Source organism: Zea mays, chromosome 7 (assembly GCF_902167145.1).
Source record: "Zea mays cultivar B73 chromosome 7, Zm-B73-REFERENCE-NAM-5.0, whole genome shotgun sequence".
Classification (NCBI taxonomy): Eukaryota; Viridiplantae; Streptophyta; class Magnoliopsida; order Poales; family Poaceae; genus Zea; species Zea mays.
In genome coordinates, this window is record NC_050102.1 from 111,892,664 (window position 1) to 111,919,287 (window position 26,624).

The following is a 26,624-nucleotide window of genomic DNA, read 5'->3' on the forward strand; positions in this document are numbered from 1 at the left end:
ATTATTCATATCATATGAATTGATCTTATTTGTATTTTATCACATTTGTAGGTTTGTTGATGTGACCAAATCTCAAAATAAGAATGATAACACCACCATTTTTCATCATTATAAATTTGATGTGTTTAATGTTGCAATTGATCAACAACTGGATGAGATAGAAGATCGATTTGGTGGCCAAGCAACAGACCTTTTATCACTTTGTGCTTTCTTTAATCCAATACTTGACTCTTTTGACATATAAAAGGTACGCTCTCTAGTGGAAAAGTATTATCCTGCAGATTTCTCAAATCAAGAAAGAATGCAATTAGAGTGCCAATTGCCACATTTTCAACTTGATGTTTGCAACCATCCAGAACTAAAGGGTTATCATCTTTGGCCGATTTAACAAGTGGATTAGTTAAGCTGGGTAAAGATTCTTCTTATCCGATGGTAGATAAATTATTGAGATTACTCTTGACTCTCCCTGTGTCAACTGCGACCACAGAGAGCCTTTTCAGCTATGAAATTTGTGAAGTCACGACTTCGAAGCAAAATGGGAGATGCCTATTTACGGGATTATCTGGTCGTTTATATTGAAAGGGAATTAGCGGCAATGATTAGTTCTGATGATATTATCAAGGCCTATGATCTAGCTAATACACGTAGAGCTAAATTCAAAATAACTGAGATGTAATTTTATTTTGTTTGACAAAATAGATGTTGTTTTATTATACTGTTTTGTAATGAAGATTATATATCAATATTACAATATATGCATTGTGGTTGGTTCCCTTGCCATTTTTATATTGTGTCATTGCTCGTTTGGTCGCTCTTGGAGGCTAAGGCCCTGTTTGGAATTGTAGTATTTTTGCAGTTTTGAAACAATATTATGGTATTTGATAATACTATAGTATTGGAGCTCAAAAGGTGTTTGGTTTGTACAGTCAAAACTCAGTTTTAAATACCATTGTTTACCCAAAACTGTGGTATTTTTGGAGTATTCGAAACTCCACTCAGAACCTCAGTTTTCTTCTCTTGTCTCTACATATACTTTGTTTTTTCAATAGAATCAAACAGATCTCGGTTTTGAGCAATACTGTAGTTTTACTAGGGTAAAATAATATCGTAGTATTTATGTCATGTACAATTGTAAACTATGATATCTCAAAACTACAGTATTTCAAAACTGCATTTCCAAACAGACCCTAAGTCTGCTCCCTCTGTCTTCAGATCTTGGCTTCGCCCCTGGTAGTTTTGGACATGATCGTGCAAATCAAGAAGTGTTAATTAATTAGCAGGCTGGACGGGCGAGCTTAGACTGGATACTGGACATGGCGGCGTTGGCTGGGGTGCTCGGCAATCTCCATGGCCTGAGCGTCATGCATGCATACTCGAACGGGGTGGCCATTACACGAACGAACATTTGAATGGGAGTTGAAACGAAGGGACGAAGCAAGATCGAGGGGACGCGCGGTAGTCTCGTTCGGCGCTTGCTGGTAGTACGACTAATTTTTATTCAATACACTAGTCACGCAGAACGACTATATTTTGGGCACCGGAGGAAGCTAGCTATATACAACCTTATTTAATATGGATTTCTCGAGAAGTCTTTAAAAGTCTAAGTGAAAAAAATATAAGAGACGGAAAAAGTCCGTCTCTTCACGACTCTCTATACGTGTTGTCTTTTAGCTGCATTTCTGATCCAAAATCTCAGGATTGTATTGTGTAGTCTTTTAGTTGTCTCTTGTATTTTGAAAACCGAACCAGAGTCTCAGTGTTGTACATGCCCTAAGTGATATATTGGTGTAGTGGTAGAGGAGATTGCACTCAAGAGAGGTTGCGAGTTCGAATTTCACTGGTCACAAAACACGAGAATTTCATTCAAAAAATGATGAAAAATGATAGGGCGATGGGTGTGGCAATGTTGATGGTTGAGCGGTTGTTCCCCTAATTAAAAAAATGTTATCCTGTTTTTTTTTATTTTTTTGTGATTCTTAATTTGCCGAATGCTTTTCTTTGTGGAGTGTTTTTGACACTCGATAAAGTATTTGTCGAGTGCCCGAAAAAAGTACCCGGCAAATAACCATTTGCTGATAAATATTTGTCGTTGATGGTTGAGGGGTTGTTCCCCTAATTAAAAAAAATGTTTTGCTATTTTTTTGCGATTCTTAATTTGTCGAGTGGTTTTCTTTGTTGAATGTTTTTTGACACTCGATAAAGTATTTGTTGAGTGCCCGAAAAAGTACTCGACCATGAATCATTTGTCGAGTGTTCTTCGCCGATAAAATATTTGGCTTAAGGAACCGCCAGTGGAAACCAATTTCTGCTGGTGGTTCTCTTAAAACAACCGCTAGCAGAAATGGAGTATTTTCACTGGCGGTTGGTGCGCCAGTGACCGCTAGTGGAAATTAGATTATCACTGGCGGTTCTGTTACACCAACCATCAATGGAAATACTCCATTTCCACGGGCGGCTGTGTTAAGAGAACCGACGGTGGAAATAGGTTTTCACTGGCGATTCCTTGAGACGGGCCTACTAGTTTTTCACCGACGAGCTCTTTTGTACTAGTGGAATCTCCTTGGCCCTTGTCTACTTATCTTCCCCTTGACAAATTATTTTGCTAACTAGTGGAATCTCCTTGGCCCTTGTCTACTTATCTTCCCCTTGACAAATTATTTTGCTAATCACTCATCCTTGTCTTGCTACCGCCAAACCTATATCATTTCTTGATGACAGCTTGATATTACCTTGACTTTCTTGTAAGGACCTATTCGGTTTTGTCGGGGACCATAATTAGGGGTACCCTCAAGACGCCTAATTCTCAGCTGGTAACCCCCATCAGCATAAAGCTGCAGAGGCCTGATGGGTGCGATTAAGTCAGGGATCAGTCCATACGAGCGACTCGATCACGCCTCGCCCGAGCCTAGCCTCGGGCAAGGGCAGCCGACCCCGAGGGATTTCCGTCTCGCCCGAGGCCTTGCCTTCGCTAAGAAGCAACCCTGACTAAATCGCCGCGCCGACCGACCGAGTCGCAGGAGCATTTAACGCAAAGGTAGCCTGACACCTTTATCCTGACGCGCGCCCCCCGGCAGAGCCGAAGTGACCGCCGTCACTTCGCCGCTCCACTGACCGGTCTGACAGAAGGACAGCGCCGCCTGCGCCACTCCGACTGCAGTGCCACTTGACAGAGTGAGACTGACAGGCAGTCAGGCCCTGCCAAAGGCGCCATAGGAAACTCCGCTCCGCCCGACCCAGGGCTCGGACTTGGGCTAAGCCCCGGAAGACGGCGAACTCCGCTCCGCCCGACCCAGGGCTCGGACTCGGGCTAAGCCCCGGAAGACGGCGAACTCTGCTCCGCCCGACCCAGGGCTCGGACTCGGGCTAAGCCCCGGAAGACGGCGAACTCCGCTCCGCCCGACCCAGGGCTCGGACTCGGGCTAGGCCCCGGAAGACGGCGAACTCCGCTCCGCCCGACCCAGGGCTCGGACTCGGGCTCAGCCCCAGAAGACGGCGAACTTCGCTCCGCCCGACCCAGGGCTCGGACTCAGGCTAGGCCCCGGAAGACGGCGAACTCCGCTCCGCCCGACCCAGGGCTCGGACTCGGGCTCAGCCCCAGAAGACGACGAACTCCGCTTCGCCCGACCCTAGGGCTCGGACTCCGCCCTGGCCTCTGCCGAACGACCTCCGCCTCGCCCGACCCAGGGGCTTGGGCTCGGCCTCGGCCATGGAAGACAGACTCGACCTCGGCTTCGAAGGAACCTCCACGTCGCCCGACCTAGGGCACAGGCCCGCCACGTCAACAGGAAGCGCCATCATCACCCTACCCCGAGCCGACTCGGGCCGCAGAGAACAAGACCGGTGTCCCATCTGGCTAGCTCCGCCAGATAGGCAATGATGGCGCTCCGCAAGCCCTGTGACGACGGCGGCTCTCAGCTCCCTTACGGAAGCAGGGGGACGTCAGCAAGGACTCGACCGCTCTGACAGCTGTCCCTCCGCCAGGCTCCGTTGCTCCTCCGACAGCCACGACATCACACCAGCAGGGTGCCAAGATCTCTCCGGCTGCCACATTGGCATGTACTTAGGGCGCTAGCTCTCCCCCCGCTAGACACGTAGCACTCTGCTACACCCCCATTGTACACCTGGATCCTCTCCTTACGCCTATAAAAGGAAGGACCAGGGCCTTCTTAGAGAAGGTTGGCCGCGCGGGGACGAGGACGGGACAGGCGCTCTCTTGGGGCCACTCGCTTCCCTCACCCGCGTGGACGCTTGTAACCCCCTACTGCAAGCGCACCCGACCTGGGAGCGGGACGAACACGAAGGCCGCGGGATTTCCACCTCTCTCACGCCCGTCTCCGGCCACCTCGCTTCCCCCCTTCGCGCTCGCCCACGCGCTCGACCCATCTGGGCTGGGGCACGCGGCACACTCACTCGTCGGCTTAGGGACCCCCCGGTCTCGAGACGCCGACAGTTGGCGCGCCAGGTAGGGGCCTGCTGCGTGCTGACGAACAGCTTCCCGTCAAGCTCCAGATGGGCAGTCTCTAGCAACCTCTCCGGCCCGGGACGGTGCTCCGTTTCGGGAGTCTTGAGTTCATGTCCTTCGACGGCAGCTACGACATGATACTCTTTCCACCGCCGCGCGACAACGACAATGGCGGCCGACAACCCGCCCGCCGGCGGCGGAATCGACGACCTCTTCCCCGCATGGTGGAAGAACGACATTCGAGCTCGCCCCGTCCTCTCCCCCGCCAACGGAGGAGGAGGCGAGGCAACCAAGGCCAAGCGGGAGGCCGCGCTTCGTCGGCTGTCGAGCGAATCGACGTCCCCAGCGCCCCAACGGGGGGCGCGTCAGGCGTCGACCTCGCGTTTGAGACGAAGGCGAGCGCCGTCCCCCCGCGACACACCAATCCCGAGCAAGTGGACGACGCCAGCGCACTCGCGGAGAGCTTGCAGGACGTCGCCCTTGTACCTGAGACGACGGTGCAATCAGTCCCCGATGTGACTATGTCGCTCCTCGTCGACCAAAAGGTACCGACTGATTCCCATCCTACGTCATTTCGACTTGGCCTCAACCCGCCTAGCGACCTTGCTTTGGCGGGCGCTCTCATTGAGGCGAGTGCAACCCCTCTGGGGTTTCGTATGCGGTCGCCTTGGGACCGGATGACGGACGTCTCGACCTACGGGCCCTCTGGGTCCGAGGAAGATGACGATCCCAGCATCTGTTGGGATTTCTCTGGATTTGGCAACCCCAGTGCCATGCGGGACTTTATGACCGCATGTGACTACTGCCTCTCCGACTGTTCCGGCGGTAGCCGCAGCCTTGACGGCAAGGACTGCGGCCCAAACCGCGAATGTTTCCACGTCGAGCTAGGGGATCCCTCCGAAGGCAACCATCTCGGCATGCCGGAGGACGGTGATCTCCCTAGGCCGGTGCCTCGCGCTGACATCCCGCGGGAGCTAGCTGTGGTCCCCGTTCCGGCGGGGGGTCACGACCCACAGCTTGAGCAAGTCCGCGGGGCGCAGGCCAGGCTCGACGAGGGAGCAGGAGCGCTTGAGCCGATCCGCCGGGACGTCGGGCAGGTATGGGCGGGCCAACCCCCGGCCGGAGAAATACGTCGCCTGCCCCAGGGTTTCCAGCACCGCGTCGCCAACGACGTCAAGGTCAGGCCGCCACCCGCATCCAGTGGGGTCGGTCAGAACCTGGCAACCGCAGCGATGCTCCTCCGCGCGATGCCGGAGCCATCAACCACCGAGGGTCGGCGAATCCAGGGAGAGCTCAAGAATCTCCTGGAAGGCGCTGTGGTTCGACGGGCCGAGAGCTCTGCCTCCCGGAGGCAGGGATACCCCTCGGAACCTCATGCCGCGACTTCCCGATTCATGCGGGAAGCCTCGGTCTACACCGGGCGCACGCGCAACACCGCGCCTGCGGCCCCGGGCCACCTCGGCAACGAGCACCATCGTCGCGACCATCAGGCCCACCTCGACGAGAGGGTGCGCCGAGGTTACCACTCCAGGCGTGGGGGACGCTATGACAGCGGGGAGGATCGGAGTCCCTCGCCCGAACCACCCGGTCCGCAGGCCTTCAGTCGGGCCATCCGACGGGCGCCGTTCCCGACCCGGTTCCGACCCCCGACTACTATCACAAAGTACTCGGGGGAAACGAGACCGGAACTGTGGCTCGCAGACTACCGCCTGGCCTGCCAACTGGGTGGAACGGACGACGACAACCTCATCATCCGCAACCTCCCCCTGTTCCTCTCCGACACTGCTCGCGCCTGGTTGGAGCACCTGCCTCCGGGGCAGATCTCCAACTGGGATGACTTGGTCCAAGCCTTCGCCGGCAATTTCCAGGGCACGTACGTGCGCCCCGGGAATTCCTGGGACCTCCGAAGCTGCTGGCAACAGCCGGGAGAGTCACTCCGGGACTACATCCGGTGATTCTCGAAGCAGCGCACCGAGCTGCCCAACATCACCGACTCGGATGTCATCGGCGCGTTCCTTGCCGGCACCACCTGCCGAGACCTGGTGAGTAAGTTGGGTCACAAGACCCCCACCAGGGCGAGCGAGCTGATGGACATCGCCACCAAGTTCGCCTCTGGCTAGGAGGCAGTCGAGGCCATCTTCCGAAAGGACAAGCAGCCCCAGGGCCGCCCATCGAAAGAGGCCCCCGAGGCGTCTACTCCGCGCGGCACCAAGAAGAAAGGCAAGAAGAAGTCGCAATCGAAACGCGACGCCGCCGACGCGGACCTTGTCGCCGCCGCCGAGTACAAGAACCCTCGGAAGCCCCCCGGAGGTGCTAACCTCTTCGACAAGATGCTCAAGGAGCCGTGCCCCTATCATCAGGGGCCCGTCAAGCACACCCTCGAGGAGTGCGTCATGCTTCGGCGCCACTTCCACAGGGCCGGACCACCCGCAGAGGGTGGCAGGGCCCGCGACGATGACAAAAAGGAAGATCACCAAGCAGGAGAGTTCCCCGAGGTCCGCGACTACTTCATGATCTACGGTGGGCATGCGGCGAATGCCTCGGCTCGGCATCGCAAGCAAGAGCGCCGGGAGGTCTGCTCGGTGAAGGTGGCGGCGCCAGTCTACCTAGACTGGTCCGACAAGCCCATCACCTTCGACCAAGCTGACCACCCCGACCACGTGCCGAGCCCGGGGAAATACCCGCTCGTCGTCGACCCCATCGTCGGCGACGTCAGGCTCACCAAGGTCCTGATGGACGGGGGCAGCTGCCTCAACATCATCTACGCCGAGACCCTCAGGCTCCTGTGCGTCGATCTGTCCTCCGTCCGAGCAGGCGCTGCGCCCTTCCACGGGATCATTCCTGGGAAGCGCGTCCAGCCCCTCGGATGACTCGACCTTCCCGTCTGCTTCGGAACGCCCTCCAACTTCCGAAGGGAAACTTTGACGTTCGAGGTGGTCGGGTTCCGAGGAACCTACCACGCGGTACTGGGGAGGCCATGCTACGCGAAGTTCATGGCCGTCCCCAACTACACCTACCTGAAGCTCAAGATGCCGGGCCCCAACGGGGTCATCACCGTCGGCCCCACGTACAAACACGCGTTCGAATGCGACGTGGAGTGCGTGGAGTACGCCGAGGCCCTCGCCGAGTCCGAGGCCCTCATCGCCGACCTGGAGAACCTCTCCAAAGAGGTGCCAGACGTGAAGCGTCATGCCGGCAACTTCGAGCCAGCGGAGACGGTTAAGGCCGTCCCTCTCAACCCCAGTGGCGACACCTCCAAGCAGATCCGGATCGGTTCCGGGCTCGACCCCAAATAGGAAGCAGTGCTCGTCGACTTTCTCCGCGCAAACGCCGACGTCTTTGCGTGGAGTCCCTCGGACATGCCCGGCATACCGAGGGATGTCGCCGAGCACTCGCTGGATATTCGGGCCGGAGCCCGACCCGTCAGGCAGCCTCTGCGCCGATTCGACGAGGAGAAGCGCAGAGTGATAGGCGAGGAGATCCACAAGCTAATGGCAGCAGGGTTCATCAAAGAGGTATTCCATCCCGAATGGCTTGCCAACCCTGTGCTTTTGAGAAAGAAAGGGGGAAATGGCGGATGTGTGTGGACTACACTGGTCTCAACAAAGCTTGTCCGAAGGTTCCCTACCCTCTGCCTCGCATCGATCAAATCGTGGATTCCACTGCTGGGTGCGAAACCCTGTCCTTCCTCGATGCCTACTCAGGGTATCACCAAATCCGGATGAAAGAGTCCGACCAGCTCGCGACTTCTTTCATCACGCCCTTCGGCATGCTATGTCACCATGCCGTTCGGTTTGAGGAATGCGGGCGCGACGTACCAGCGGTGCATGAACCATGTGTTCGGCGAACACATCGGTCGCACAGTCGAGGCCTACGTCGATGACATCGTAGTCAAGACAAGGAAGGCTTCCGACCTCCTCTCCGACCTTGAAGTGACATTCCGATGTCTCAAAGCGAAAGGCGTCAAGCTCAATCCCGAGAAGTGTGTCTTCGGGGTGCCCCGGGGCATGCTCTTGGAGTTCATCGTCTCCGAGCGAGGCATCGAAGCCAACCCGGAGAAGATCGCAGCTATCACCAGCATGGGGCCCATCAAGGACTTAAAAGGCATACAGAGGGTCATGGGATGTCTCGCGGCCCTGAGCCGCTTCATCTCATGCCTCGGCGAAAGAGGTCTGCCTCTGTACCGCCTGTTAAGGAAGGCCGAGTGTTTCGCTTGGACCCCTGAGGCCGAGGAAGCTCTCGGGAACCTGAAGGCGCTCCTTACAAAGGCGCCTATCTTGGTACCCCCAGCTGATGGAGAAGCCCTCTTGGTCTACGTCGCCGCGACCACTCAGGTGGTTAGCGCCGCGATTGTGGTCGAGAGGCAAGAAGAGGGGCATGCATTGCCCGTTCAGAGGCCAGTTTACTTCATCAGCGAGGTACTGTCCGAAACCAAGATCCGCTACCCACAAGTTCAGAAGCTGCTGTATGCAGTGATCCTGACGAGGCGAAAGTTGCGACATTACTTCGAGTCTCATCCGGTAACTGTGGTGTCATCCTTCCCCCTGGGGGAGATCATCCAGTGCCGAGAGGCCTCGGGCAGGATCGCAAAATGGGCGGTGGAAATCATGGGCGAGACAATCTCGTTCGCCCCTCGGAAGGCCATCAAGTCCCAGGTATTGGCGGACTTCGTAGCCGAATGGATCGACACCCAGCTGCCGACGGCTCCGATCCAACCGGAGCTCTGGACCATGTTTTTCGATGGGTCGCTGATGAAGACGGGAGCCGGCGCGGGCCTGCTCTTCATCTCGCCCCTCGGGAAACACCTACGCTACGTGCTACGCCTCCATTTCCCGGCGTCCAACAATGTGGCTGAGTACGAGGCTCTGGTCAACGGGTTGCGGATCGCCATCGAGCTAGGGGTCAGACGCCTCGACGCCCACGGTGACTCGCAGCTCGTCATCGACCAAGTCATGAAGAACTCCCACTGCCGCGACCCGAAGATGGAGGCCTACTGCGATGAGGTTCGGCGCCTGGAAGACAAGTTCTACGGGCTCGAGCTTAACCACATCGCTCGGCACTACAACGAGACTACGGACGAGCTGGCAAAAATAGCCTCGGGGCGAACGACGGTTCCCCCGGACGTCTTCTCCCAGGATCTGCATCAACCCTCCGTCAAGATCAACGACACGCCCGAGCCCGAGGCACCCTCGGTCCAGCCCGAGGTACCCTCGGCTCAGCCCGAGGCGTCCTCGGTTCAGCCCGAGGTACCCTCGGCCCCCGAGGGCGAGGCACTGCACGTCGAGGAGGAGCGGAATGGGGCCACGCCTGATCAAAATTGGCAGACCCCGTACCTGCAATATCTCCGCCAAGGAGAGCTACCCCTTGACCAAGCCGAGGCTCGGCGGGTAGCGCGACGCGCCAAGTCGTTCGTCTTGCTGGGCGATGAGGAGGAGCTCTACCACCGCAGCCCCTCGGGCATCCTCCAGCGATGCATCTCCATCGCCGAAGGTCAGGAACTCCTGCAAGAAATACACTCGGGGGCTTGCGGCCATCATGCAGCGCCTCGAGCCCTTGTCGGGAATGCTTTCCGGCAAGGCTTCTACTAGCCAACGGCGGTGGCTGACGCCACTAGAATTGTCCGCACCTGCGAAGGGTGCCAATTCTATGCGAAGCAGACCCACCTGCCCGCTTAGGCTCTGCAGACGATACCCATCACCTGGCCCTTTGTTGTGTGGGGTCTGGACCTCGTCGGTCCCTTGCAGAAGGCGCCCGGGGGCTACACGCACCTGCTGGTCGCCATCGACAAATTCTCCAAGTGGATCGAGGTCCGACCCCTGAACAGCATCAGGTCCGAGCAGGCGGTGGCGTTCTTCACCAACATCATCCATCGCTTCGGGGTCCCAAACTCCATCATCACCGACAACGGCACCCAGTTCACCGGCAGAAAATTCTTGGATTTTTGCGAGGATCACCACATCTGGGTGGACTGGGCCGCCGTGGCTCATCCCATGTCGAATGGGCAAGTAGAGCGTGCCAACGGCATGATTCTACAAGGGCTCAAGCCCCGGATTTACAACGACCTCAACAAGTTCGGCAAGCGATGGATGAAGGAACTCCCCTCGGTGATCTGGAGCCTGAGGACAACGCCGAGCCGAGCCACGGGTTTCACGCCGTTCTTCCTGGTCTACGGGGCCGAGGCCATCTTGCCCACTGACCTGGAATACGGCTCCCCGAGGACGAGGGCCTACAACGATCAAAGCAACCAAGCTAGCCGAGAAGAATCGCTGGACCAGCTGGAAGAGGCTCGGGACAAGGCCTTACTACACTCGGCGCGGTACCAGCAGTCCCTGCGACGCTACCACGCCCGAGGGGTCCGGCCCCGAGACCTCCAGGTGGGCGACCTGGTGCTTCGGCTGCGGCAAGACGCCCGAGGGAGGCACAAGCTCACGCCCCCCTGGGAGGGGCCATTCGTCATCGCCAAAGTTCTGAAGCCCGGAACGTACAAGCTGGCCAACAATCAAAAGGCGAGATCTACGGCAACGCTTGGAACATCCAACAGCTACGTCGCTTCTACCCTTAAGATGTTTTCAAGTTGTTCATATACCTCACACCCACGCAAAGTTTAGTCATCAAGGAAGGGTCGGCCTCGCCTCGGCAAAGCCCGACCCTCCCTCGGGGGCTAAAAGGGGGGGACCCCCTCTGCGTCGAAATTTTCCTCGAAAAAAGATCTCTTTTAGCAGAATATCTTTCGTGCTTTTCGACTACTTCGAAAAGCGGATCCTGAAAACGACGGAGTACACGTAAGCAGCCAAGGCTGACCGAGCCGAGGGACTCCTATGCCTCCGGGATACGGATACCTCACTCATCACCTTCTGCGATAAGTAACTCGCGTTCGGATAAAGTGATTCCGCGGACCGAACAAGTCTTTACGTTCGGAAGCTCTTCTACCGAAGCGGTCCTTCGAGCCTTCTCGACTGAATCGGTGACAGGGCCTCATGGACGGGTGAAAGTACGCGTAAGCGGCAAGGCCGACCGAGCCGAGGGACTCCCACGCCTCCGGGATACGGATACCTCACTCATCACCTTCCGCGAGAAGCAACTCTCGCTCGCACAAACATCCCTGTTACCGACAAAAAAGTCCAGATGCTCGAAATAAGAGGAAAGGAGACGCAGCTTTACAACGCAGCGAGGGTGTGTTTTCTGGCCTCAGCGGCCGCAGAAGGCACACGCTACAAGACAATCTGATCCTGCAGGCTCGGGTCTTCACGCTGGAAGGGGGCTGTAGCACCCTCGGCATCGACGACACCTTCAGTGAGGTCCGACCCGGCCTCGGACGGCGACGCGGTCCAGGGACTTCTCCGGGAATCCGGCCCGAGCAGGCGGCTTGGCCGGTTACCCCAGGGGCCTCGGCCAACCATCCTCCGAGGGCGCCAGCCCGGTCCGAGGCCTCGGCTGATCAACTCCGGCATCGGTCCCGCTGACGGACAACCCGGCTAGGCTCCGGCCAACCAGGTTTTCATTTTCGAGCCAACTCCGCCTCTGTTCGTGCTGATATCGCTACCCCTGGCCTCGGCTCGTCGAAGAGCGGCCAAGGGGTCTCTTTAACTAAGCTAGAGGAGCCTCAGACAACAAGGCCGATCGAGCCGAGGGACTCCTATGCCTCCGGGATATGGATACCTCACTCGTCACCTTGACACGGGGCGACTCATGCTTGGTGAAGCGGTTCAGATAATCAACAGGCGAGTCTTAGTGCTCGAAAATGAGGAAAAAACACGGCTCCGTGCCAAAATTACATACATGTTCAGGCCTCGACAGCCACAATGAACAAAAACACCGGCATTCAAAGTGCCACTACAAACGGAACTCCGGATCCGTCCCCGCGGGTACGAACAACCCCACGAAATCGGGGAACCCGCGGAGCGATCGCGAGCCGACGGGCGGCCCGCCGCCGCCCGATCCGGCAACAGCGGCAACCACCCCCGCCCCGGGCGGCGAAGCAGCTTCGGCAGCGGCTTCGGGGCAGGTGTTACGACAGGAGGGCTCTCACCCACAGAGGACGAGAACCAGCCATTCAGGCCGGGAGACGGAGACCCAGGGCTACTGGCGGAGTTGGCAATCTCATCGGTAGAGAAGCCATCTCCGGCTGCCGACGCCTCGAAGCGCGCCGGCAGGTCTTTGCCCTAGTCAGAACCGCCCAGAGCGTGGGCGCCGCCCTCGCGGTACGCAGCACAACCGTCGTCCGGACGGAGGGCGCAGTGCTGCGCCCTAGCCGAGTGATGGCGGCCCACCTATCCCGGCATGGCTGGAGGAAGTCTCCGCGAAACTGGAGGATGCCATTCTTCCCCAGACGCCAGGGGAAGAAAAGGGCAGCCGACCCACGCGGGGGCAGCCCCCCGACTCGCCTCATCCTCCATCTTGGCCTGGATGACGAAAATCCTCGAGGCCGAGGGAGGGGCAGAGGCCGCAGCCCGGCTCGCTTTCCCCCACCATCAAGCTGGAGGTCACCATCTTGGGTGACCGCCGGTGGAGGGGTGCAGCCGGGCTGCATGATGAAAATCCTTGAAGCCGAGCGATGGCTGAAAGGTACCAACTCCCACGGAGTTGCGTTCCTCCAACGATGAGGCGAAAAGACGGCGGGTACCCCCCATCCGGGGGCTTGGAAGGTGGAAAGACGCGACGCATAAGGGAGCGAGAAGACATGGTCGCCTTCCGAAAGGGGTCGCCCTCCTTTTAAAGGCAACTCTCCCTACGTGCGCCCCCAAACGTCACGGGCTGAGTCTTCTCCAACACGCTCCAAGGCCCTCCCCTGTGGCGCGGGGGCTGGGTCCCGCATGTCATGCAAACCGGCTCAGAGCAGAAGAAGCCAAACCGCCGCGCGTGGTGCACACAACCGCCTAGCAGTTACAAGCGACCCCCCACTTTTGCCCAGACCAACGGGCGGAAGGGGCGGGCAGCCATGTAGGCGGCATGCAACCGCGCCAGGTGGACGCGCTTCTCCGACTCCCAACATGCCAGCATGGAGGCCCAGGCCCACGCGTCACGCAACCGGCGCGCCAGATGCTGCATGCAAGCAACTGCACCGCCACTTGCGCCACCACCGCGCCTCTTCGGTTGCGGAACCAATACCGCGACTCGAGGCGGCCCAGCGCACGACCCAACAGCGCCAGCCTGGCGCGACGGTCAATACGGCCGAAAGTGGGCCGGCAGTAATGACGGTGGAAGGCGGGCGGGAGCAGCGGTCACGTCGTCGGCCAGACTCACGTCCCGTCCGGGGGCAGCAAGAGAACCCCCTCTCACGGCGTGAAGACAGGGCGCCCGTGATCCGTTCCTCGAACGGCTCACGCACGCGCAACGGCCGCCGTGCCAATAACTCACCCCGTCGCATTAACTCCGCGGCGGGACAGGCGGCGCTTCTGGCAGGAGAAGCCGGCGACGCTTCGCCTTCGCCGCAATAACCGTGCCAAAAAAGGTACGCCACGTCGTTCGATTTCGTATCCTTTTCCTTTTTTTCTCTTTCTCTATCTCTTGCAACAGGGACCGGGAAAGGGGGATACCCCGAAAAGGATCCTTCCCTGTGAAGGAACCGGGCTCCGAGCCCCCCCTACTGATCAGAGGTTCGAAGGCTGGCCCTCCGAGGGGTTCAACAGTCGCCTCAGATCGCGTGGGCCCTACACCCACTACTGGTCAGAGGTTCGAAGGCCGGCCCCCCGAAGGGCTCCACGGCCGCCTCAGGCTACTCGGGCTCCGCGCCCATTACTGATCAGGGGTTCGAAGGCTGGCCCCCGAAGGGTTCACAGTCGCCTCAGACGCCGAGCGAGGGATGACCACGGGTACGTTCGATACATAACCAAGGCTCGGGCTGCGCTCCCGAGGTACCCTAGGACATTTCCGAGACCAGCGGGAGCGATCTTGTAACGGAATCCCATCGGAGGGAGGCATCGAGCCCTCGGACCCCGTCGCCAGGGGACCGGGCCCGGCAGATCACACGCAGGTACTTTTGGGCGTGCCTCTGGGCCCCTAGCCGACCCCCAACGAACGGGGCACGGACGTCCACTCGGATTACCCGCTTGCAGCTCACCGGAGACACCATGTTCGGTGCCCATCGAGGGTAACATGGCGCTCTCCCCCCCTCCTCCTTGCGGAAAGGCGACGTAGGGGCGTATGTAAAAAAGCCGAGTCTGTCCCTGATCGCCCTCTCGCCCTGTGCGGAGGCTCGGGGGCTACTCTCGCAAACCCGGCTCCGGCCGAACCGTTGACGGCGTCAACATACCAGCCCGAGAACTTGGGCCCCGACCGTGCACCCGGGCTACGACCAGTTCGCATGAGGGAACAACCAGACCAGCCGAAGCATTACGCAAGGCATTAAGACCTCGCGCGCACCCACCTGAACAAAATGCAACCGAGAAAGGCTGGTCCCCTTGCAAAAAAGTGCGACGAAAGCCTCCAAGCGAGTGCTAACACTCCCTTCGAGGCTCGGGGGCTACTGTCGGGGACCATAATTAGGGGTACCCTCAAGACGCCTAATTCTCAGCTGGTAACCCCCATCAGCATAAAGCTGCAGAGCCCTGATGGGTGCGATTAAGTCAGGGATCAGTCCATACGAGCGACTCGATCACGCCTCGCCCGAGCCTAGCCTCGGGCAAGGGCAGCCGACCCCGAGGGATTTCCGTCTCGCCCGAGGCCCCCCTTTTAACGGCGGACACATCTCCGGCTCGCCCGAGGCCTTGCCTTCGCTAAGAAGCAACCCTGACTAAATCGCCGCGCCGACCGACCGAGTTGCAGGAGCATTTAACGCAAAGGTAGCCTGACACCTTTATCCTGACGCGCGCCCCCCGGCAGAGCCCAAGTGACCGCCGTCACTTCGCCGCTCCACTGACCGGTCTGACAGAAGGACAGCGCCGCCTGCGCCACTCCGACTGCAGTGCCACTTGACAGAGTGAGACTGACAGGCAGTCAGGCCCTGCCAAAGGCGCCATAGGAAACTCCGCTCCGCCCGACCCAGGGCTCGGACTCGGGCTAAGCCCCGGAAGACGGCGAACTCCGCTCCGCCCGACCCAGGGCTCGGACTCGGGCTAAGCCCCGGAAGACGGCGAACTCCGCTCCGCCCGACCCAGGGCTCGGACTCGGGCTAAGCCCCGGAAGACGGCGAACTCCGCTCCGCCCGACCCAGGGCTCGGACTCGGGCTAAGCCCCGGAAGACGGCGAACTCCGCTTCGCCCGACCCAGGGCTCGGACTCGGGCTAGGCCCCGGAAGACGGCGAACTCCGCTCCGCCCGACCCAGGGCTCGGACTCGGGCTCAGCCCCAGAAGACGGCGAACTCCGCTCCGCCCGACCCAGGGCTCGGACTCGGGCTAGGCCCCAGAAGACGGCGAACTCCGCTCCGCCCGACCCAGGGCTCGGACTCGGGCTCAGCCCCAGAAGATGACGAACTCTGCTTCGCCCGACCCTAGGGCTCGGACTCCGCCCTGGCCTCTACCGAACGACTTCCGCCTCGCCCGACCCAGGGGCTCGGGCTCGGCCTCGGCCATGGAAGACAGACTCGACCTCGGCTTCGGAGGAACCTCCACGTCGCCCGACCTAGGGCACAGGCCCGCCACGTCAACAGGAAGCGCCATCATCACCCTACCCCGAGCCGACTCGGGCCGCAGAGAACAAGACCGGTGTCCCATCTGGCTAGCTCCACCAGATAGGCAATGATGGCGCCCCGCAAGCCCTGTGACGACGGCGGCTCTCAGCTCTCTTACGGAAGCAGGGGGACGTCAGCAAGGACTCGACCGCTCCGACAGCTGTCCCTCCGCCAGGCTCCGTTGCTCCTCCGACAGCCACGACATCACACCAGCAGGGTGCCAAGATCTCTCCGGCTGCCACATTGGCATGTACTTAGGGCGCTAGCTCTCCCCCCGCTAGACACGTAGCACTCTGCTACACCCCCATTGTACACCTGGATCCTCTCCTTACGCCTATAAAAGGAAGGACCAGGGCCTTCTTAGAGAAGGTTGGCCGCGCGGGGACGAGGACGGGACAGGCGCTCTCTTGGGGCCACTCGCTTCCCTCACCCGCGTGGACGCTTGTAACCCCCTACTGCAAGCGCACCCGACCTGGGCGCGGGACGAACACGAAGGCCGCGGGATTTCCACCTCTCTCACGCCCGTCTCCGGCCACCTCGCTTCCCCCCTTCGCGCTCGCCCACGCGCTCGACCCATCTGGGCTGGGGCACGCGGCACACTCACTCGTCGGCTTAGGGACCCCCCGGTCTCGAGACGCCGACAGGTTTCATGTCAATAAATGTAGATTTAAAGTGATTAAGTGAGTTTAAATCCTAGTAAATAAAAATATCTTATAAGACCGTGTCTAACAGTTCACATATATGGTCACCCAAATCACTTTTTTACAGTATAGACTGCACTATTCGAAAAGTAGAATTTGAATATGAGGATGAGTAAGCTGATGGAGATAGCATAATCCCCTCCAACCTTTATAGAATTGGAACAACCAAATAAGGTCTAATGTGTGTATTACTTTTTCTCTAAAATCTCCTCTCCTGTCTTCTCTCTCGTCCAGCTTAGTACAAAAAGTGATGTACAAGCTTTTGTAGTGTGCTTAGACTGTCTCCAGCGGCTACCCTAAAATAAGAGACATGAAACTATAGATGACACCGTTCGAGACTATTTACAGAGTGGAGTTTAAAATAGCTAAGGGATGTGATAGAGGTAGCCTTACAATTACAACATATTATAGTATTTTTCTCATAAATGGTGCTTTGGTAATAACTATTTCACGTTTGCAAACCGTAATAGGTGAATTAAAGCCACATCATCCCATAACCAACTATAAAAAAATCTGAACCCATCCAATCTAGTACTTTTGCTGTTGATAGGCATCTGAATCTCAATAACACAGAAAAAAAGTGATGTGAACAAGAAGCGACATAACATTGGGAAAAAAAGATTCTACACAAAATCTGTATTATATGAGCGGCGTACGTGATGGTTCTTTTCGGTAGCCTCATCATGACGAATGGCTGCAACGACGAGGACGAGCACGGGACATGGATAGTAGGAAGGGAGGTCCCAGATCCCACGGTGCCTGCCTCGCTCCATCGATCGTAGTGGAGGCATGCATCTCCCGCCGCGCCGTGCTCAGCTCGGAGGTGCCATAGTCGGCGTGACGTGGTAGCTTGAGGGTCTAGAAGGGAGAGCTTCCAAGATCAGACGAATCGGAGATGTGTGGCCGTTGGTAGTTAGGACTAGGTCCCTCAGGTGAAGGGATGTCGCCGTTGGTAGCTAGGCCGCCCTTTCACGGGAGCAGGTGTGTGTGCTGATGGGCGGTCAATCAGAATGAATGCCGGCCGGCCGGCCAGCCAGCCAGCGAGCCAGCGCGCGGCTTGCTGCTGCTGCTACTACTACTAGGCATTTTTCGTTGGTTCGTTTTCGTTTCAGAGACACACATCGATCCATCCTCATCAATCAGAGGCGCCCGGTCCGGCTGGGACTGCTAGGTGCTCCCGTCGTCAGGCAGCATCCATCCTCCGATCCGTTGATGAGATGAGACGCCTATATATCACACACCGGTTGGCGTCGGCACCAAACGTACCAAGCTTGCTCGTCGTCATCGTCTTTTGCCGCTGCGTACGTCCGCTAGCTAGCTGCTATCGCCGCGCAAGAACCACCTGTACGCGCGACGACGTCTCCGGGTGCCGATCGGCAGGTGCAGGACCAGAGAGAGAAGGATCGGTGGACCGACGGCGGATCCTGTGGATTATTATTGATCTCGATGGATGGATGGATCGAATGATCGATCGCTCGCGGCAGCTGCAGGCAGGCAGGCAGATGGTTGCGTCCATTGCAGGCATGCAGCAGTACTTGGCCTATATATGAGCTAGTTCTTGGACCACCACACACGACTAAACGAGAATGGAGGATGCGCGGACGACGGACCATCCCTCCAGCAGCCACGGATCGATCGATCGATCCATCAACTGACAAGACGACGGTACCGGCCGGCCGGAATCCGAGTAGCCTAGTAGTAGCTAGGAATCGATGGGAGCCAAAAGCCATCCATCCATCCATCCATCCCGGCGTGCCTCAATAATAGTAGAACCTTAATCTTTTGTTCAAAGGAAAGGAAAACCCTGCGCTTTATTAGTCGCTCCGGTCGGCCGCGCGCAGTCGGATAAAGCGCGCGCGCGCAACGTATCATCCAGCAGCCTCTTCTTTCTTTCTCTTTTTCTCTGCAGCTAAGATATATATGCTAATAGCATTTGGCAGCGGTCAAGGCTCCGATCCACACTTTGTGTGTGTGTGTGTGACGGTGCGCGCGGGAAAAAGTGCAGGCAGGCAGGCGGTGGCAATATAGCAGCTGCACTGCAGCAGCAAGAACAAGAACCTGCAGCGCCCTGCAGTTGGACGAACTAAAAGAAACCAAATTAAAGGGGGGAGAGATCACGCACGGAAACACACATGCATGCATGCATGCACAAAAAGGATGAGATCTTCGTCTCGGCGGTTAGATATTGCTTCATGAGAACTCATTCCCTTTTCTTTCTTTTCTCTCCTTTCCAGCTTTGCATGTGCTAATGATACGCTAGGTATAGCTAGCTTCACACACCACACGGACCAAACATGCATTGGACGAACGCACACGACTCACTCACTCACTCCCACACCACCACACAAGGCTAGCTTTACGCCTCTCTCTCGCCATCATCAGCTAGCCAGCCAGCTACGACGACTCCCATCATGCATACCCCCTGCTGCACCGCCGGCTGCGCTGACACAATCTCGCGCCCGCTCGACATGGCACAAGGAAACAAAAAGAGAGAGAAGCAAGAAAGAAAAGGAAATCAGGAACATGGCATGGCCAATCTAACAAACCACTCACCCAAAGGCAGCCCACTCAACTCTCCCTCCCTCTCTCTGACAGAGAAGAAATAGAGAGAGTGACCCAGTAAGTCTTTAAAATCCCTTCTTCCAGGCCGGTGCTCCGTCCGTCGGCACGTACGTACTCACCATGATCTCCACACCCATCGATGGAGACGCGCGCGGTTGCTGCTGCTGCTGTACTTGTTGATTGATCTGTTCGACTTCGCAGGCGAAAAAACCTGTCGTCGTCGTCGTCGTCTACGAGTTGCTTGGGGGATCATCAGGCATGCACACGCGCGCACCGCCTGATATCAGTAGTAGTGCTGCTACTATAACCACCCGGCCTCAATGAAGAAGTTAGCCTTCTAGCTAGCTAGAGCTCCACGTACGGTCGACGCATGGCTAGCAGCTAGTAGCTTAGCTATTGCTACTGCTAGTCATGATCCGTGCCCTGCCAGTCCGGCCTCCCAAGCGTGAACTCCAGGCTCGGGCTGCTCATCAGCTCCTGGTTCGACACCTGCGAGCTGCTCGATCGGCAAGGCTCCCCGTTCTGAATAATATATATTTGCACAACAAGACATGCATAAGCAAGCGCAATAATGTATATATATGCACACACACACACACACGTATATACCTCAATCGGAGAAGACAACGCTGCCAAGCGATGAGCATCCATGTTGCATGAATTCGACGACAGCCATGGGTCCCTGAACAAAAGAGAATTTTGCCAAGCCCGTTACAAACTCTCTCTAAATAGACAATTCGGCAGTAGGTATATATGCATGTGTATCATCAGTCACTATTGGTACAGGTACACTACGAACATGGCATATATATACACACACGCACAAAATTCTCCCCCCAGGTTAGCTTTGTCTAAAGTGAGCAACAACAGTTGCCCGTGATGCATGACCACCAGTTAGTTACACATGACTCCTTTCTAGGCAACACGCGCTCTTAAAAGATGTTCCGGTTCGGTACAGTCGTGCTGTGGTCTGTGGATGCCATACAGAGCTGATCAGCAAGCAACCTCCTATACGTTGAGGATTCGAGGAAAGCAAAGACTACTGAAGCAAAGAACCTGCTCTACCGCTTCATGAGAAGCAAAAAATAATGTGCGTTTACTGAAATCTAGGTTTTCCAAAATGCTAAATCTAGCAACAATAACACGCAATTAAGCATTAAGTATATGCATACTAATTGTAGGTTCCATTGCTGATATAGACAGAAAACATGTTTGTGGATGCCCCACATGTTGGAGGCCGGCCATGGAACAGCTAGCTGCCCCTTCCGTTCCTTGTTTTTTTTAGTTAGTTTGCGATTTCTGTCGTATCAGGAAATTAAAGTGCCCTTCCTTTGCCACTACTCTACCAAGATAATACCCTACTTACTACAAAATCCTTATAAAGTGCGTTTTGTCTTCATTGGAACAAATGTATACACTGTTAAACATTAAGGATCGGAGCCACTAGACCGCGACTTTAAATGCAAAGATGATACTACATATCAGTCATAGACAAATTACTCTGTGCTAGGAAAGAGTTATATATGCATGGATCTTTTTTTTCCTTACAATATGGATATAGGTTATTCTAAATTTCTAAGATGGAGACAAATCAGTACTATACGTTATAATAATAGGTTAGTTCTACACTCCTACTTCATGGAAAGAACACTGTTGCATTAATTACTTGCATGAGTCGACACCACAACTTCTTGCTAAGTTACATGTTCTTTGTTCTTTTCAGTAGTGAGTAAAGCATAGAATACATCAAAGGAAGCACTGAATTAACCAGTAAATCAATAAAACCTTAAAAAAATTAATAAACTATGCACTTGTTTCTCCCTCTTACAAAATAAGTTGTGCTATATTGTGGATCCATGTTCAGTTGTCCAGTGTACAATATTATTTTGGTTATCAGCACAATTTTGCTGGTCAATAAGATTATAGCAGAATGTTCTCTGGCTTCACAACTTCATTTCATTCACTTTCATCTGTGTACAACGGTCCTATTTCCGCGTTAACTTGGTAAACACCATGAATAGAAAAACAAGATGAGAATTGTACTACCACGCCTGGCAATTAAATTTTTGCCTAGAGCAATTAAATTTTGGGTTTTTTAAATTTTTGCCTAGAACAGTTTCGAAAGAATGTCCAACAAGCACAGTTTGTCAAAGGCTCAAAGCAAAAGAGAGGAGAGGGAGAGAGAGAGAGAGAGAATAATGTGCAGATGATTGTAAAGGAAAAAAACATTATCTTTCCTTTCAAAAAAGGCAGATATGGCTGCCATTTGCTAACATAATTGCATTATCAACAGATAGTACTTAACACAATGGATCCTTGTAATTAAAAATGACGCACGAATTTATTCTTTTCCTTAAAATTAAAACGGCTATGAAAAAGGAAGGTAAGGTACTAAAAAAAGGTCTTTCAAAAATCTGAGTGGGCTTTTATTTCACAAAAAAAAAAACAATCAAGATGCTGATAAAGACAAGAGTCATATGGAGAGAGAGAGAGAGAGACATAGCTATGCCATCAGAGAGGAAACTGAGGGGAAACAACCAATAAATCGAAGAATATATAATGCAAGTATGACAAAAGATGGGATGACAAGAAAGATGGAGCGGAGGAAGAAAAAAACTCGACTAAAGCCAAAAGACAGGTTCCCCTGTACGTACGTGCTCCCGCTTGCTTCCAAGCTGCTCAGAAATCATGTTTCCTACCCAATCCCAGTTCTTGGTAATAAAAATTAATATGCCCGATCACAGCGTGGCTATAATAGAAGTCTTTCTTAATTTTGGAGCTATGCTGCTCCGTACATACGGAGTACTAGACTTCGTAAAACCTCAGATTTACCTACAGTATATGCATGTACATATACTGGTAGTCCTACCACTGCTGCATCTGGCTGGCTGGCTAATCAACCGCGAGAGGGAGGGAGAGAGAGAGTGTGTGGTGCAGTGCAAATAATTGCAAAAGGGAAAAAAGGAAGTCACTGAAGAGATTGACGATGGGAAAGAACCAAGAGGTCCTTGGTTACATATTCCTAGGCAATAGGGCATGTCAGGTCAATACCCCTGGAATCAGAGCCATGCATTGATAAGAAAAGATAATGGAGCCCCACGGCCTACTCCGTCCCCCTACGTAGTTTCTAGGATTGACAGACAGAGAGAGAGAGCGCGAAAAAAGACAAGGCCAGAGCCCAAGAACCTACACACACAATGACACAGCACACAATGTTGTGGCGTGTTTGTGTGTGGTGTGGGGGGTGGGAGAAGCAGATCTGTATATATTTTTTTTCCTTCTATGTAATAATCCCGCATAAACCAACAAAACACAGAGAGCAGAAGCTGAAGTCAATGGAGGTCATGGGGGTATGCGGCCTTTTTGGTCTCTTTGTGCGATGACACGGCATTGCATTGGCCTTCAATATAGAGGTAGGCAGAGCCCGGCCTGTGTGCGCCTCTTTCTCCAGGTCAGGTGTACATGTCAGCATGTGTGTGGTGTACTAGTGTGTGCGCCCCCCCCCCCCCCAAAAAACATCCTTTTTTAACCTTTTTCATTATTTACATCGTCCAACTGAATACTCCTGCTCTCCGGATGTATGTACTCCCTCCGTTTCTTTTTATTTGTCGCTGGATAGTGTAAAATTGCACTATCCAGCGACAAATAAAAAGAAACGGAGGGAGTATGTAATTAACCGGACATGCATCACTTTTTATATATAGTGCATGTATGCGGCTACTAAGCACCAAATTATGTTTGGTGGTGTCTTTGGATCAAAAGATGAAGCAAAAGATTAGACAAAAGCAAAAGATGAAGCAGCTGTTTATATATTAGTAGTTCGTGCATTAAGCAAAACGTGCACATATGTGTGTACGCGCTAGCTATCTAGCTAGCTAGTTGGGGAACAACAACAAAGTAAAGGAGGCCAGAGGCTTCATGAGGTCATCACAGACGCTCGCAAACACACATGATGCTGCCCTTTTTATTATTAGTACGGGTAGTCGCGCTTGTGCAGGATTGAGTACCTTGACGAGTTGCTCCACCTGGTGCTGCCGTTGCCTGCCGAAGACTGGTCCATGTCGCCCCCGCCGCCGCCGCCCACCGAGCTCGCCGCACCCTCGGAGGTGGACCGGTGCTCCCCGAACGGCCTCGCGCACATGTTCTCGCCGCCGGAGCCAGCCTGGCCACCGCCGGCGAAGTCCTCGTCGCCGGAGCCGCCGTCGTTCGCCCCTGAACACGCACCGCCACCGTATACCAGCCGTTATATTAGCAGTGTGATTGATTTGATTAGTCCCCCCGGCTCCGATCTAATAAGGTAGTAAATCGGGACCCGATGAGCGCGTGGCATTGTGGATTAGCGGCGGTACCTGATGACGCCGCAGGCTTGTCAGTGCTCTTCACGGTCCGATACATCTGAGAAAGGGGGGAAGCGAGGAAAGCACACAAAAAAAAGCAAAGCGATGAGCTCACAGGCCAATGCAATGCAAACCAGAAATCACTGGTGGGGATGGGAGGTGTAGTAGGAGACAAACAAATGGATGAGCAGGCGGATCGGCGCGCAAGAGAACACCAGCAAATGGACACATGGAAATACTATGATGCCCTCTCTCTCTCTCTCTCCTCTGGCCATGGTTCTTTCTGAAGCTGTGACTAGTGCTTTGGGCCGTGCGCGCACACACCTACACACACATACGCTAACTAGGCGCGGATGCACATACACTGCATTATTGTGTAATGATGACTACTTTTGCCCTCTTTCTCTCTCATCCACACACATCCCCACACCCATGCATCTCTCTCCTCCGCCAGGAATGGCAGTTTCTTGGCTACGAACGAGGCCCCGCCCATCGGACCGTTTCATTCACCGTCTGGAGTTACTGCATTGGCGTTCTTGTCTGACCCAAACAAGAGAAGAAAAAAGAAAGGAAGAATGGCGCGAGGAGGGAGGCGAAGGAAATCACAAGGCTCTCCTGCGAATGCGATGATGGAGGTGAATTCGTTCGGAGCCCAGAGTTTCGGAGATGGTTGGTTGGCAATGGCCGAAGTGCTAGCGCGCGTACCTGGAGATGGCTCTTGACGTGGGCTAGGGTCAGATCCTTCACGTCCATGAGCTCCAGCACCGACTTGGGCGTAGCCCCTGCAGGCGAGGGAGAGGGAGATATATTTATTTTGAGAACAGGGATCGGAGGACGGGGATCGGAGGTGTAATTCAGCCGTGGTTGCTGTTGTTCGGGGGCCGGGGGGCACGCACTCTCGTGGCCTCCGAGGAGCTCGACGGCGTGGACGAAGCGGGCGTGGAGCGTGCTCGTCCACCGCATGCGCGGCGCGCGCATGCTGCGCTTGGCGGGGAGCTTGGGCATGAACCGGGAGCCCAGGCCGAACGGCTGCGCGCCGTGGAGGTGGTGGTGGTGGTGGTGGTGCCCGCCGACGATGCCGCCCAGTCCGCCGACGCCGCCAGCGCCGTAGCCGCGGAGGGTGTCGGTGAGCATGCCGTTGAGCCGGCCCGATGCCGACAGCATCCGGTGGTGGTGATGCGCGGCCGGGGACAGGAACGCCGCCGACGCTGGGTCCAGCAGCGGGGACGGCGGCGTGCCCGGCGCGAGCGGCGACGGCGACGGCGACGTGGAGCCGAGCGACGAGGGCCACGTGCTCGGGTGGTACGAGCCGTAGAACCCGAGCTTCTGCTGCTGCTGGTGGTGGTGGAGGGGGGCGCCGTCGGCCCCGGAGGCCGGCGGAAGGAACGGGAAGCCCCCCGGGCCGTTGTAGATAGGTATCCCTCGGATTGGCAGCGCCACCGACGCTCCCCCTCCTGCGCCGGCGCCGGCGCCTAGCCCGCCCCCGCCGTCCAGCGGCTGAAGCATCGGCATGGCGGGCATCAGCGTGGCGCCCGCCGACGTGGTGGCCGCGGAGGACGCGGCCGCCGCCGACGGCCGGTGTCGCCACGGCAGCGCGTCCGCGTGCTCCTGCTCGACCGGCGGCGACAGGGACAGCTCCGTGGACGCTGTGGACCCGTTCAGCCTCCGCCACGGGTCTCCCCCGGCGCCTCCTCCTCCTCCCGTTCCTCCCCCCACGGCGGCGCGCCTGCCGGACGGGCCGGACCCCGCCGCGCTGCTAGGCAGGCTGATGTGCAGCGACAGGTCCGGCGACGCGGCCGAGCTCGCCTCCATCGCCCGCCGTCTACCTTCGGCTGACGCCCCTCTCTCCTGATCGCACGACGCTTGCAGTTCCCACCCCGCGGTCTCTCCTCTCTTCATGCCCGGCTAGCTTGGAGGAGGGCTCATGCGATTGATGGATATATACAAGAGGAGGAAGAGAAGGTTCTTGGTGTTGTGTGGAAGAGGGGGGGGCTCTCTTCTCTCGTTTGTGCTTCTGCTTTGGCCTTGGTGGGTGTCTGTGTCTCCAGTACTGGAGTTACTCTCTCCTCTCTTTCTCTCTCTTGTCAAGAAGATGACTGTGAGAGGCAACCAGGGATGAACTGGTCTCTTGTGCTGTTCCTCCTTATTGCTACTAGTATCATAAAAAGTTAGAGAGAGAGAGAGAGAGAGGGAAATAAAGGAGGAGGTAGCTAGGAAGCAAAGAAGGGGGGAAAAGAGAGAGAGAATATGAGATTATCTTGTTGTTAAGGAGGGGCAGGCATCACCATGTATGAGAAAATGACACTTAGGAGGCCATTGGAGTCAAAGGAACCATTGCTTTTGTCTCCACACCTGCATCTGGCCTCCTCACACAATAAAGACTGGACTGATAATTGTATACTATAGAAAAAAAATCGTACCTCCTGGAATTAAAAATCTGTGTTCATGTCCATGTAGGTATGTGTACTACTCCTGCTCCATATTGATATTGTAGGAGAAGACTGCATCTGATTTTTTTTCCCCTGTTTTGTTTTGCATGAGACGACTGACTGATGATGATCTGATTATTTTTTGGGGGACGAAAAGGCTGTCTGAGCTCGTGCGCCTGCTGGGATGCTTTATTTTTCCCCCCACGCCCCAGGGCTTGGGTTCCCCTTCCTCTTTCTCTCCCCACCCCTTGCTCTGTGGAGCAGTGCACCCTTTTTTTATGGGGGAGGGGCGGCCGGCCGGCCGGCCGGGGGTCGGGGGAGGACTGGAGGAGCAAGGCAAGGCAGGCAGACTTCTTCTCTCCCCAGTACTGCTTTCAGATTGGATGTATGTGTGTGTGTTGCAGTGGAGGGGAGAGGAGGAGAGCTCTAGGCCGGGCTCTCAGGCTCTTCAGTGACCAGCAGGTCCACATTCTGCAGTCACACCACCCGGCCTCTCTCATCAATTTGCAGTGCAGTCCCATAGT

At 55.8% G+C, this 26,624-nt stretch overlaps 1 protein-coding gene across 1 annotated transcript; it reads right to left on the reverse strand.

The window, feature by feature from the left end:
* Positions 1–18,965: 18,965 nt before the first annotated feature.
* LOC100280930 (uncharacterized) lies at positions 18,966–25,583 on the reverse strand. Its single transcript, NM_001366637.1, has 6 exons — positions 24,568–25,583; positions 24,377–24,453; positions 23,684–23,729; positions 23,342–23,546; positions 19,944–20,016; positions 18,966–19,856 (listed from the first exon to the last, which is right to left on the reverse strand). Exons 1-6 carry the CDS (start codon positions 25,568–25,570, stop codon positions 19,740–19,742), a joined length of 1,521 nt encoding a protein of 506 aa, NP_001353566.1. The 5' UTR covers positions 25,571–25,583; the 3' UTR covers positions 18,966–19,739.
* Between the last annotated feature and the right edge of the window lie 1,041 nt (positions 25,584–26,624).

Coding starts and splice junctions, on each gene's coding strand:
- LOC100280930 (NM_001366637.1), bottom strand. CDS start 25,570: ATGAAGAGAGGAGAGACCGCGGGGTGGGAACTGCAAGCGTCGTGCGAT. Junction 23,730..24,376: donor ACGTCAAGAGCCATCTCCAG/GTACGCGCGCTA, acceptor CCCCTTTCTCAG/ATGTATCGGACCGTGAAGAG. Junction 23,547..23,683: donor CAAGCCTGCGGCGTCATCAG/GTACCGCCGCTA, acceptor GTGCGTGTTCAG/GGGCGAACGACGGCGGCTCC.